The sequence below is a fragment of the Hyperoodon ampullatus genome, assembly GCF_949752795.1.
Source record: "Hyperoodon ampullatus genome assembly, chromosome: 9".
In the NCBI taxonomy this organism is placed as follows: domain Eukaryota; kingdom Metazoa; phylum Chordata; class Mammalia; order Artiodactyla; family Ziphiidae; genus Hyperoodon; species Hyperoodon ampullatus.
This window is the reverse complement of record NC_136922.1, coordinates 24,622,309-24,635,087: the sequence shown is the minus strand read 5'-3', so window position 1 is coordinate 24,635,087 and position 12,779 is coordinate 24,622,309. Positions and strand designations below refer to the sequence as shown.

General features: G+C 48.4%; 1 protein-coding gene across 1 annotated transcript in view; it reads right to left on the bottom strand.

The window, feature by feature from the left end:
* VOPP1 (VOPP1 WW domain binding protein) overlaps positions 1 to 10,264 on the bottom strand; it is a gene marked incomplete at both ends in the record, with an annotated part of 62,372 nt that extends 52,108 nt beyond the window's left edge. Inside the window, one exon of the mRNA XM_079711304.1 lies at positions 10,211 to 10,264. Within this exon, the coding sequence (XP_079567430.1) occupies positions 10,211 to 10,264 (54 nt within the window). The remainder of the gene's footprint in view (positions 1 to 10,210) is intronic.
* Positions 10,265 to 12,779: the final 2,515 nt, after the last annotated feature.

The following is a 12,779-nucleotide window of genomic DNA, read 5'->3' as shown; positions in this document are numbered from 1 at the left end:
GAGGAGCGAAGAGATAGATATGTATATAGAGAGATATCTATATCTCTCTCTTTCTCTAAAAACAACAACAAAACCCCCCAGGTAGTTGGAACATCAAAAGATTACTGTTAAAGAAAACCAGGCATCTCAAGTTAATGAATGTAGCACTTTTCTATGTACGGGAAGATGCAAGAGTCTGGGCTCTTTGAAATCGTTCCTTTGATCAGCATCTTAACTACTCAGGGCCAGGAACCTGTTTTCTTCTATCCTGAATCCCCTCAGGGTGCACAGTCTGGGGAGGCTGCAGTGCTGAGGGCTTGATGGCCGCAACAACCTTTGTTTACTGATGTGGCAGGTGACATTCTTCCTCTACAATAATCAGTATCAAATTGCTACTGATATTTAAATTCCACTGTATACACTGAGTGCTGTTCTAGTTCAATTTTAAATAGCTAATTTTCACAATACACGAGAGATCAAATCCAATAATCTCACTGGATCCAATTCATTAGTCATTTAAAATCTGTAATAAAAAAGATTGCATGTCAACTCAAAAAATATGTGCAGGGGTATATAGTTTTTGAAAATTCCTTAAGAGAGTATACAAACAAAAGGTTTGACACTCTCTGAGCTAGAGAAAAATGGTCAGGAGGAAAGTGACAAGAAATAAGTAAAAAAGAACAATAGAAAGAAGCCAGGGTTCCGGAAAAAGAATCCTGAACTGCTTGGAATGTACCTTGAAGTCAGTAGAGAGCAGCTGAGGTTGCAGAGGTTTTAACCAAGTGGGGAGACCCTGCAGCAGTGTGAGAACGATGCCCTGAGGCTGTGGGACTTGCTTCACACACCCCACCCCCTTCTCATCCGCTTGTTTTCTATACAACTAAGGAAACAAAGGACCACAACTAGGAACTTTCACAAACCCTCACAAGCAAACTCCCACACTCCCTGCCCCCCGCCCATAAGAGTTTAAGATCCGTCCCCACTCTCTCCAGGAAGCCATAGTTTGATTCTTTGGACAACAAGGGCATAAATCACAAGATACCAAGAGACGGAGACCAGCTAAAGAGGCAAAGCGTTTTGCTCAACTTTACTCCCAGTTAGTTAAAAGTCAAGGTGTTACCTTTGTGGATGCTGCCTTCTGCTCCGCCATCCAAAAAGCATCGAAGGGGACTAGCATACTAGTTTGAACCCTTTTATTGCTTTACCCAGAGCAAAAATGAAGAGCCAAAGAGGGTAGTAATCACAATCTTCCTTTCCCTTGTTTTGGACACTAATGACCAAGTTTCTCTTCAATCTAGTCACAGATATACTAAAAAGGGAAGAAAGCACAATTTTTAAATAAAAAGGTATTTTTGGAGCCCTCTCTCCATTTTGGCAGGGAACCTGGGCAAGGCACCTTGCTCAGAAACAACTGACAACATTCACAATCTGTTGGTCCTAACAGTGCAGAGCTAAATTCCAAGTGGTGGATTTTCCCAGAGATTCCCTCTACCCTGGGGCACTTCTCTTCTTACAGGTGACTCAGTTGAGTCAATGAGAGGCTAAGTAATTTACCCAAAAGATTCCCAGCCAACACACAAAGAGCTGAGATTCAACAACACATCGCTATGCTGCCATCTGCTATGGTCTGAATGTTCATGTCCCCTCAAAATTCACGCTGAAATGCTAACGCCAATGCGGTGGGATAAAGAAGTAGGGGCACTTAGGGTGTGATCAGATCGCAAGGGTGGAGCCCTCGCGAGTGGGATAGATGCTTTTATACAGAGACTGCTTACCCTTCCACCATGTGAAGACACAGCCAGAGGGGCCAGCTTTGAACCAGGAAGAGGGCCCTCACCGAACTGGACCTTGCTGGTGCCTTGACTGACCTCCCAGCCTCCAGAAATGTTGCTGTTTATAAAATACCTGGTAGGTAGTATTTTGTATTTTGTTATAACAGCTCAAATGCACTAAGACACTATCTAAACAAGAAACTTAACTACCATCACATGTCTTCTGTGCCTCAAGTATACAATTGATCAATTGCAAACCTGATTTATAAGATACTACTTCTTTGTTCTGGTCTGAGGATGTTGTGCTCTAATCAAGAGCTTTGAAGTATGCAGCTACACTTCATGAAAATATATATATTCATATTTATTGCCTCCCTGTATTGCTGACCACTTGACTCCTTAACCCCAACCAGCAAAGGTCACCGTGTCCTACTCACCAAACACAATGGCCTTGCATAAGGCTCTCAACTGCTCTGCAGCATGAGTGCAGATAACTCCCAAATTTAGCATCTTGCTAGACTCTTGTTGGATCTTTCCTCACAGAGGGCAGATGATCAAACACTTCAAAACACTGCATGTTTAAAGCTAAATTTTGACTTTTTAAAATTAAGGACATCAGTATTCTCCAAGTCAAAATCTCAATCAGGAACTTTCCTGGTGGCACGGTGGTTAAGAATCCATCTGCCAATGCAGGGGACACAGGGTCGAGCCCTTGTCCGGGAAGATCCCACGTGCGCCACAACTACTGAACCTGCACGCCACAACTACTGAGCCCGCAAGCCACAACTACTGAGCCCGTGCGCCTAGAGGCCGTGCTCCACAACAAAGAGAAGCCACCGCAAGGAGAAGCCTGCGCACCACAATGAAGAGTAGCCCCTGCTCGCCGCAACTAGAGAAAGCCTGTGCACAGCTACGAAGACCCAACGCAGCCAAAAATTAATTAATTAATTAATTAACTTTAAAAAAATCTTAATCATCTACTTCAACCCAGATGTAAGCCTCCATCTTTGACTTGGCTCGATTTAACATTTTTATTTTATTTTATTTATTTATTTATGGCTGTGTTGGCTCTTCGTTTCTGTGCGAGGGCTTTCTCTAGTTGCGGCGGTGCACGGACCTCTCACTATCGCGGCCTCTCTTGTTGCGGAGCACAGGCTCCAGATGCACAGGCTCAGTAGTTGTGGCTCACGGGGCTAGTTGCTCCGCGGCATGTGGGATCTTCCCAGACCAGGGCTCGAACCCATGTCCCCTTCATTGGCAGGCAGATTCTCAACCACTGCGCCACCAGGGAAGCCCAATTTAACATTTTTTTTACTCCATTGGGCAAAGCCGACAACGGTATGATAATCAAATCTGTATATGGCACAAAACATAAAGGGTACTGGATTTTAAAAAATAGTATTCAAACAGAGGTTGACAGGCTTAAGAAGATGAGATGAAGGAAGTAATGTAAAATAGAATTAATATATAGTCCTCAATTTAGGTTTTATATATTATACTCAACACTCTACAGCTGTTATGAGGATTTGTGGGTTACCACCAACAGATGTTAAAAACATTTGTGTCACTGCCAACTCGGTGTAAATCTCTTGGCTTATCTGCCTAATGCAAAGGTCCAAACAAGGGCTGTGACAGTGCCAGTGAGACCACATCTACAGAACAGAGTGTCCTTATTGTTCAAACAAGTCCCAATGGGGAAGAGATGGGAGGCAAGCCAAAGGCTGCATGACAAAATGCACTCAACACTGAACTCATTCCTTCTAAAACAGTGTACCATCACCGCAGCCCACTTAACACAAGCAGCTCCATAATCAACCTCCGGTGTCAGGATCACAGGCAAGTACAACACAAATACCACACAGATGGGCAGCAAAGTGACCCTGCAGATCTCGCAAAGATACATGAAGTCTATGGAAGACACAAAAGACTCTGGCAGGTACCCGTTAATAATGACCCAACAGATGCCCAAAACAGAATGATATGAATAAAAAAGACCAAGAGAAGCTAGAGGTGGACGTAGGGCGGGGTTTGATTACTCGAGCAAATGATTCTGGAACAAAAAGAAAAGTCCCTTACTATGATCATGCCACTAACTTTCAAGGTCAAGTAAAGACTAAGCAATTATGCATCACAGACTTTTATCAGAAAAATTAATCTCCCCGCCCAAATTGATTCAATTCTAAAAATGGGTACTTGGGATGGAATTAACTTATTTTTATTATCTGGGCTTTGTTTTTCCAAATTAAGCTGCAACTTTTTCCTCACTATTAACTATGAAATTTTGATCCCTGTTTTAAGTGGATTCACTTTGAGTGGCCTTTTTCTAGGACCATTTTTTTTCATACAGTGATGATTTCCTGACCACTGTTCATCCAGTTTGGCAGTTTTCAGAGGGCAGCTGTGAGGACGGTGAGATGATTCAAAACCACATCTTGTGAGAAATAACAGAAGGAAATGATGTCTGGAGAAGAACACGGGGCGGGGAGCAGGGGGTGCGTGGAGACCAGCACAGCTGTGTTCAACTGAGGGACTGTCATTGTGATCATATTTATTCTGAAAAGCCCAAGAGTACAGAACTAGAACCAGGTAGAAACAATGCAGACATTTCTACTCAGTATAAGAGAAAACTTTAACAACTAAAATTGTCCAAAAAGTTGATGCCTTGCTTTGAGATAGTGAGTTTCCATCACTAGAGGTATTCAAATAATGATCAGCTCTAAGTCCTAACACACAAGGCCCCCTTCAGAGTCACAGCTAATCAACTACCTTCCCCTCTTCTACTGTAGACCTAGTCAGCTCCCTCCCGCAGGGTCATTACCACGGGTTCTTTTTACTTATTCAAATATTTACTGAGTCCTTACTGTGCGCCAGGCACTGTTCCAGGAGCTGAGGATATTTCAGTTAACAAAATGGATCAAAACCTTTGCTCCCATAATGTGTAGATTGTGGAAGGTAAATTCCATCATATTTTGAAGGTAATAGATACAGAGAAAGGAGAAAATTGGTCAGGGCCAGAGTGCTGGGAGGAGAATTGGGTTGGAATTTTATATAGGGTGGTCAAGGTAGGCCTCATCAAAAGGGTGACATGTGAGGCCTCACTGAGAGGATAAATGTAGGTTCTAAGAAAATGACTAATTTTCTTAGTCATTTCTTAGTCACTGGAAAATGATAATCCAGGGGCCAATAGCCTAATCCATGGGCTTCTAGAGTCACGGCCCCCTAGTTGGTCTTTATAGCTTTGCACAAGCCACAGGAAAGCAAGGGCCAATGAGGGCCCCAAGTCAGGGCCCAGAGCCCCAGGCCCTCCTCACACACCCGGAGCCAGTTTCCCCCAGTTCAGAGTGGAGCCCTCGCCACCAGGCTCACGTATCACTGCCACCCCTCATCCTCAGCACCCAGCCTCCGTGGAGCTTCCATAGATAACAAACTCCCCACAGTCTTCTCTTTCACTCAAATTGCATGTTGCTCAGATTCTAAAAACTCTAAAGAGTGGGAAGGTGGCAGTAGTTTATTTCAGAAAATTGGCATCCAAGGGCTGCCACATTCATTGCAATTCCAGGGTACAAAAAACATTCGGCATGAGACAAAAAACACTCTTAAACATGACTTGGTTCTAATTTCAAGACTCCTGGGCATCAAAATACAAAGGACTTTAGAAAAATACTCAGTAATCCTGTGAATTTCCCTAGTTTCAAAAGACAATGTTCCCTTTCCAACCCTCTCTCTCGAAGAGAAGACCACTCCTTTTTCTAGCCCAAGAAGGGATGTTCTTTGGCCAGAATAACTTTGAAACACATGGCGGCCTCACTTAAAGGTTTCCAGCTTTGGGCTCCAGGGGAGGGGCAGAAGGATACTGATGCCGGTCTCTTGAATAAAATAACCTAGTACAGAGTTCTTTCCTCCACAGATGGATAAAGCAGAACCCCCAACCCTGGCACAGAGGGAATTTATACTAAATAGTACACTACACATTTCGGGGCTCATTTCAGTGAGGACAGAACGCATAGCAAATACTGCCCAGTATATTACAGAAGTGTCAACAACCTGACCTCTGGAAAGAGACTGCTGTGACAACATCCAGAAGACCACGTATTCTGACAAAAGCCCACGGGGGGTGCATATGCTCAGCACCTAATGACTCCCCAGGTTCTACTAAGCCACACTCAGGCTTGGAACCGCTTTTCTTCTTCAGTTTCTATGCTGCAGCTGCAACCCAGTGCACTAGCGGACTAGCTCACCAGGGCTACTGGGAGACGGCTCAGCACCGTCACTGTTCCCGCAGCCACTGTTCACAGGGCCTCACACAGACCAGTGGACAGGAGGACAACACACAACTTGAGAATTTCATGACCCAAGAAGAGCCACGGGATCCCCCTATTCTGTGGCCGCCCCCCTGGCCCACGTGCCTGGGATATCTACCCAGCTGGCACAGAGCGACTGGGGAGGAGGGAAGATGAAATAAGGGTCCTCACCGGCTTCCCATGCGATTCACAGGCAAGGCCAGGTTAACAGAAAGGAAAGGTCACTTCAGTGATGAGCCCCCCAGAAGCCTCCCTGGGGAAGGGATAATGCTGCCCCCCAGCCTGTTCCTACTTACGGCTCTGTCTGGGCTTTGGGGTGAGCACACGCCGGGGCTTCCAGGACAGTCCTGCTGATGCCTGCCGTGCGGGCACGACTGTTAACAGTCCCCAGCGTCACTCTCCAGTGTCATAGTTTGGATGCTAAATTATATGGTCCCCTAAATGGAGCTGAGTTCCTAGAGGGGATTTTGCTGGTTTCCCTGTTTTCACGGGACCACACCCGTCCAAGTCTACCACTGGCCTCGGGACAGACCGAGTACAGATTCTCTCCATGTCTCTGTGTCCAGCAGTGGGAGAGGCTGAAGCACAGGATGGGGTGGTCGGAGACCCTGTGCCTGGGTTAGCATCTCAAGCCCTCACACATCACAGCAGTGAGACTGTGGACAAGCTCTTTAACGTCCCCATTTGACACAAAAATGGGACTAAAAGTAATTGCTAAGAAGATTAACGAGTTAATATTTGTAAAGCGCTTAGAACACAGGGGAAACACTCTGTGTCTGCTGAGTGAGAAACCAAGACGCAGTCTAGCTGTCTCACAGGTAAGTGAACTTCTATAGAAGGATGTGAGGCAGGGGAGGAAAGCCCTTCTTTTGGGCCTCTCACTGTTGTGGCCTCTCCCGCTGCAGGGCACAGGCTCCGGACGCGCAGGCTCAGCGGCCATGGCTCACAGGACCAGCCGCTCCGCGGCATGTGGGATCTTCCTGGACCGGGGCACGAACCCGTGTCCCCTGCATCGGCAGGAGGACTCTCAACCACTGAGCCACCAGGGGAGCCCAGGAAAGCCCTTCTTAAACAACTTTTAGACACCCTCCATGCTCAAAGACTTCTCCCGAGCACACCGCCCCGCCCCATGCCCGCCCCACACAACCCTGAGCAGTGCTGCCTAGGAACAGGATGCCAGAGGGCCAGGGGCAGCATAAAGGCTGCCAGGTGGTTTATGGTCAACTACACCACAGCCACAGTGAAACCAGCTCAAGCAGAACAAAGACAAGTATTCCAGGTTGCAGCTGGCTGTCAGAAGCCTTCAGACATCTCCCTCAGTTGTCTTAGGCCCTCAAATTGAAGAGAGCTCTTTGCCTCTTCACATGCTCGGCAACGGAAATAGCACATTTAGGTATGTGATTCAGGACCTCAAAAGCATCAGAGAAAAAAAAAAAAAAAAAAAGCATCAGAGGCGTACTGATAACAACCAATATTAGATGAAATTCAGAGCAACCCACTTAAGATGAAAACATCTCAGATATATAACGCACATGTAAGATTCCATGTGATACATTAGAAAGAAATATCCTTAATTCCTCAGAGAGACACCTCTCTACCACAAACAAAACAGGTGCTTGGGACAGGCATGCAAAAGTGGGCTACACCACACCATCCCATGAAAACAAAAATTACCAATCATCTAGATATCTGACTTTGTGAAAACATCAATTTACTCCTTTACATTTTAGTGTATGGGCTTCCCCGGTGGCGCAGTGGTTGAGGGTCCGCCTGCTGATGCAAGGGACACGGGTTCGTGCCCCGGTCTGGGAAGATCCCACCTGCCGCGGAGCAGCTGGGCCCGTGAGCCATGGCCGCTGAGCCTGCGCGTCCGGAGCCTGTGCTCCGCAACGGGCGAGGCCACAACAGTGAGTGGCCCGCGTACCGCAAAAAAAAAAAAAAAAAAAAAAAAAAAAATTTAGTGTTGTCACAGTTCTGCTTCATATCATTTGAACCTGTCAGGCCTGATTTGAACTCTCTCTTAAGATGATAAATTCCTGAAGAACGTCACTTGCCATTTCAGTAAACAAAGGATGTTGCAGCCATCTAGCCAGCAGCCACTGCAGTCTCCCAGACTGTGCAACCAGAGGGGATTCAGGATGGAGAAAAACAGGATACTGGCCCCAGATAGCTGAGGTGCATATCAAAGGAATGATTTCAATATGCTCAAACTCTTGCAACTTCCCATACATAGAAAAGTGCTAAATTCATTAACCTGAGATGTCTGGTTTTCCTTAATAGTAATCTTTTGATGTTCCAACTACCTGGGGTTTTTTTGTTTGGTTTTTGTTCTTGTTTGGCAAAAACTCCTCTATAGGGGGCTTCCCTGGTGGCACAGTGGTTAAGAATTCCCCTACCCACGCAGGGAACACAGGTTCGAGCCCTGGTCCGGGAAGATCCCACATGCTGCAGAGCTACTAAGCCCGTGTGCCACAACTACTGAGCCTGTGCTCTAGAGCCCATGAGCCACAATTACTGAGCCTGCGCACCACAACTACTGAGCCTGCGCACCATAACTACTGAAGCCCGTGTGCCTAGAACCCATGCTCCGCAACAAGAGAAACCACTGCAGTGAGAAGCCGCGCACCGCAACGAAGAGCAGCCCCCGCTCACCACAACTAGAGAAAGCCCACGGGCAGCAACGAAGACCCAGCGCAGCCAAAAATAAATAAATAATTTTATATTTAAAAAAAAACAAACCTCCTCTGTATCCCGGCTCCTCCCTTAACCCTTCAGAGCAGTCCCTCCGAGTGATCTGAGAGGCTGTGTCCCAGGCTTAAGTATTTTGAAAAGAACTGAGTCCTTGAAGCAGTCTAGGCTACGTACAGGGCACAGCACCACACACACTAAAGACCTGCAGGAGGCAGAACCAACGAAATGCTAGGTAATTTCACCAAGTGCTGATTTAAAAGTGGGGGGATCGCATGTGTAGGTACAGATGCATGCGCTTTTATGTGAACAGTGGTCTCAGATTCACTTCTCCATTATCTGTCTGGTGATCACCCAGGAGATGTGATACCTAAGGTCATAAAATTATGAATCAACAAAAAGGACGCAAGTGGAGGGCACTCCACAAAATCATGAACCACTCAGCCAGGGAGACAGAAGAACAAAACCAGGAAGTCTTTGCTATGGCGGGGCCGGGCGCAAGAAACTTTTCCATCAACCTTCTTTTCAGGAGAGCTCAGACTCTCCCTCCCAACATTTTGTAACATTGATTTCCTTATACATGAAGAAAACCAAGGAGTCGTTTCCAGAGTTTTACTACCTAAAAGAGAAAACGTAAGAACCTCATCACTCATTTACTTTGACTTCATTAATTTAATAAAATTTCATTCAAAATAATGGAAGTGAGCAGGGAATAGAACAAACCTTAATCCAGACTGCACCCTAGGGCCCCACTAACTCCCATTTTAAAGAACCCGCTTTTGCAAGAAGGGGGTGGCCGCCATCCGAGGGCGCAACTTTCCGGCCGGGGGCAGCCGAGGTCCCCACGAGGTTGCGGTCACCAGCAATTCCTCCGCCGTGGCTTCAACAAGTCCCCTGTCTCGGCTCCAAAAGACCACACCCACCACCCCGGCTCTTCGGGGGTTTTCTCTCGCTTCGGAAGACTGCGCCTCATCCTCACCGGCGGGGACATTTCCTCCTGCTCAGTCCCGCCATCTCACTCACGGACCCGTGACACCTCCCTCATCCGCGTCTCCGCGCGGTCGCGCCCCGACCCGGCGGCGCCCCCTCCCCAGCCCCAAACCGCTGGTCGCCCTGACTCTGCGCCTGCGCCGCTTCAGGGACCACCCGCCCGCCAGCCCCACCAGCCCCACCAGCCCCGGGCCCCCGGGGGAGGGGAGGGGAGGGGTCGGGCGCATAGCGCGCACAGGGTTCTCCCGGGTCCTCCCCACGCGCGAGAGTCGGTAACGCGGGGCGGGGGGACTGAGGGCCGTCGGAGGAGCGGGGAGTGATGGGACGACCCCGTCACCAGGGCGCGGACGCCTTCCGCACGGGGGCTCATGCCGGTCCGTGAGGCCGTGGCTCTCGGCCCTCAGCCTTCAGGACTCCCGCACACGGTCTCCCGGGCGCCTCGGTGCCGCTCCCGCTCAGCCCCGCCCGGCCCGGCCCTACCTCCACGAGCAGCCCGAGAAGCAGCGCCGCCGCACTCCCGGCCAGGCGGCCCATGGCTGCGCGTCCTCCTGGTCGCAGGCGCGAGTCAGCAGCACGTCCCCTACGAGAGGGCCAGCCGGCTGGCGGGCGGGGAGCCGGACTGAGCCGCGAAGCCCTCGCTGCGCACGTCCCCGGCTCGCGCGCCCCCGGCTCGCGCGTCCCCGGCTCAGCTACTGGGTGTCAGGGTCAGCCTCGCCGGAGTGCGCGCGCCAGGAGCTGGGAGATGAGTCGCGGAGGCTGGCGGGTGGGAGGGGAGGGGCCAGCTGTTTCCTCCCTCCTAGGAGACCGCCCTGTCAACCCTGAATAGACCTGGTAAGGTTTTTAAAAGAAGCGAAGTGAACCCGTTGTGTGCCTCCAGGTTCTTCACTGTCCCTCCCATCCCTGCACACCGTGGGGCGGTGCACCCTCGCGACGTGTGACGGCAAGGACAGCCAAAGGATGAGGAGGCAGACGGAGAATGGAAGAATCCCTGCGCCTCACCTCTCGCTTAGATGTGGTGCTTTCATGTCCGCATCCTCCTGTGCTGGCCCTGCCTGTACTCCCCGCACAATTGGCCCACATTGAAGCCCACCCTCCTGCTAGTAAGTTTGCGATGTCCTTGCCTCTGCTGAACTGACTTTCTTCCCCCCACTACCTCGTACCTACCATGTTTTGTTCACAACATGGCTCAGATTCCATCTCATTTATACAGTTATTCAACAAGCATTTTATTGAACTTGTAAGTTGTACCAGACCCTGAGCTGGAGAGCCAGTACATAGAGGGGGGCAAGAAAACTCTGCCTGGTGTCTAAAGGGAGAAATAGTTACTTACACGAATAGGATGCAAAGTGCTGAGTGCACACACCAGGGGGTACAGGATAATAAAGGACATGAACCTACGGGTGACTGGAGGTGAAGGGAGGGGTCAGGGAAATAGATGTTACCTAATGCATGTCCCAAACTCTTTGCAGACTTCAACATATGTACTCATCTGATGACTATAAAACATGCACCACCAGACCACACCTGTTGGAACCAGAACTTGCAAGTCAAGCAGAAAAGATGCTTGGTGGCCTTCATTGTCATGGTAATACACTATCAGACAAGACCACCAAGGGTACTGCCTGGGATTTTAGTAACTTTGACTTACTATTTTAAACGAGGGCATTTTATTACTCTTTTAAGGGTAGAAGTTAACTTGTAGAAAACCAAACACAAGCTTTGTTGTGTAATAGAGATGCAAATTTTTTCCTCCATTGTTGATGTAAATGATTTCATCTGGTAAAAATGCAAATGACCTCTGCCAGCTCAGAATGTTAACCAGGTTTCTGCCTGATTTATCGATCTCATCCCAAGAGTTTCCTTTTCTCCTCTTTTTCACTGGCTATGTATACATAGTCAGTTGCCTGCATTCTCCTTTGAAGCAGCTTTGTCATCCTCTGGTTCCCTCATTAATGGGTTGTTGACCTGAAACAAGTATGACTGCCAGTTATTTCTACGGCAAAGATGGGTTTATTTGCGATCCTTAACGCAAGTTTGTGTGCCCAAAGCACAGTGAGGCCAAACAAACTAAAACGTCGGAGTCTGGAACAGAGAAAGGTTTATTGCAAGGCCATGCAAGGAGATGAGGTGACTCATTCCCTGAAAAGCCTTGAGCTCCCCGAAGGGTTTCGGCAAAGCATTTTTAAAGGCCATGAGGGGGGTGGGGGGTGTCGCAGGGTAGATGATCAGCTTGTACAACATTCTCTGACTGGCTGATGGTGAGGCTACAGGACGGTGTCACAGGGGTTCACTTTATCAGTCCTTAGGCTCCAGGAGGCCTGGGGCTCTGTGCTCAGGATCATCAAGTAGTTCTTCCATTCGGTGGGGGAGTGGGGATAGTGTTTCACATCTGCAAAGGCACTCAGGAAATGTGCATCCCATACTATTATCTAGGTGCTTCAGAGAGGAACTAAAGCAGAGGTATGGGGGAGGGGCCTGTCCCCAGAAGGCCCCATAGGGTCCTCCTCAGTTACAAGATCAGCAGAGAACTACAGTTTGAGGTATAGGACCATGGCTAGCCACATGCAAGGCCCAGCAGGAAAAGGAAAGAGTACACTTTGGGGAATTCCCTGGTGGTCCAGCGGTTAGGCATCTGTGCTTTCACTGCCAAGGGCACAGGTTCAATCCCTGGTTGGGGAACTAAGATCCTGCAAGCTGTGTGGCATGGCCAAAATAAAATTAAAAAATTAAAAATAAAGAGTACACTTTCATAGAGGGGAAAAGGAAGTTGGTGAAACCAAGCAGGACCCTATGGGACCCTCCCAAGTACAAATCCTATCTGTTTCCCCAATTTTTTGTTTGTAGGAAAAAGGCCTTAGCCTCCTATATGGTCCTGAATACCAAAGGGCAGATTCAGACAATTGCTAATCAGGAAATTCAGAAACAAAGCAGGAGCAATCAAGAAACAATAGTACAGTGATTAAAGCAGGGTGTGGGTTCCTCCTCAAGGCGTATACATAACAACATCTTTGAGTTCTTCTGCAGGAGCTAAGGCCCCCAGCCAGGTGGA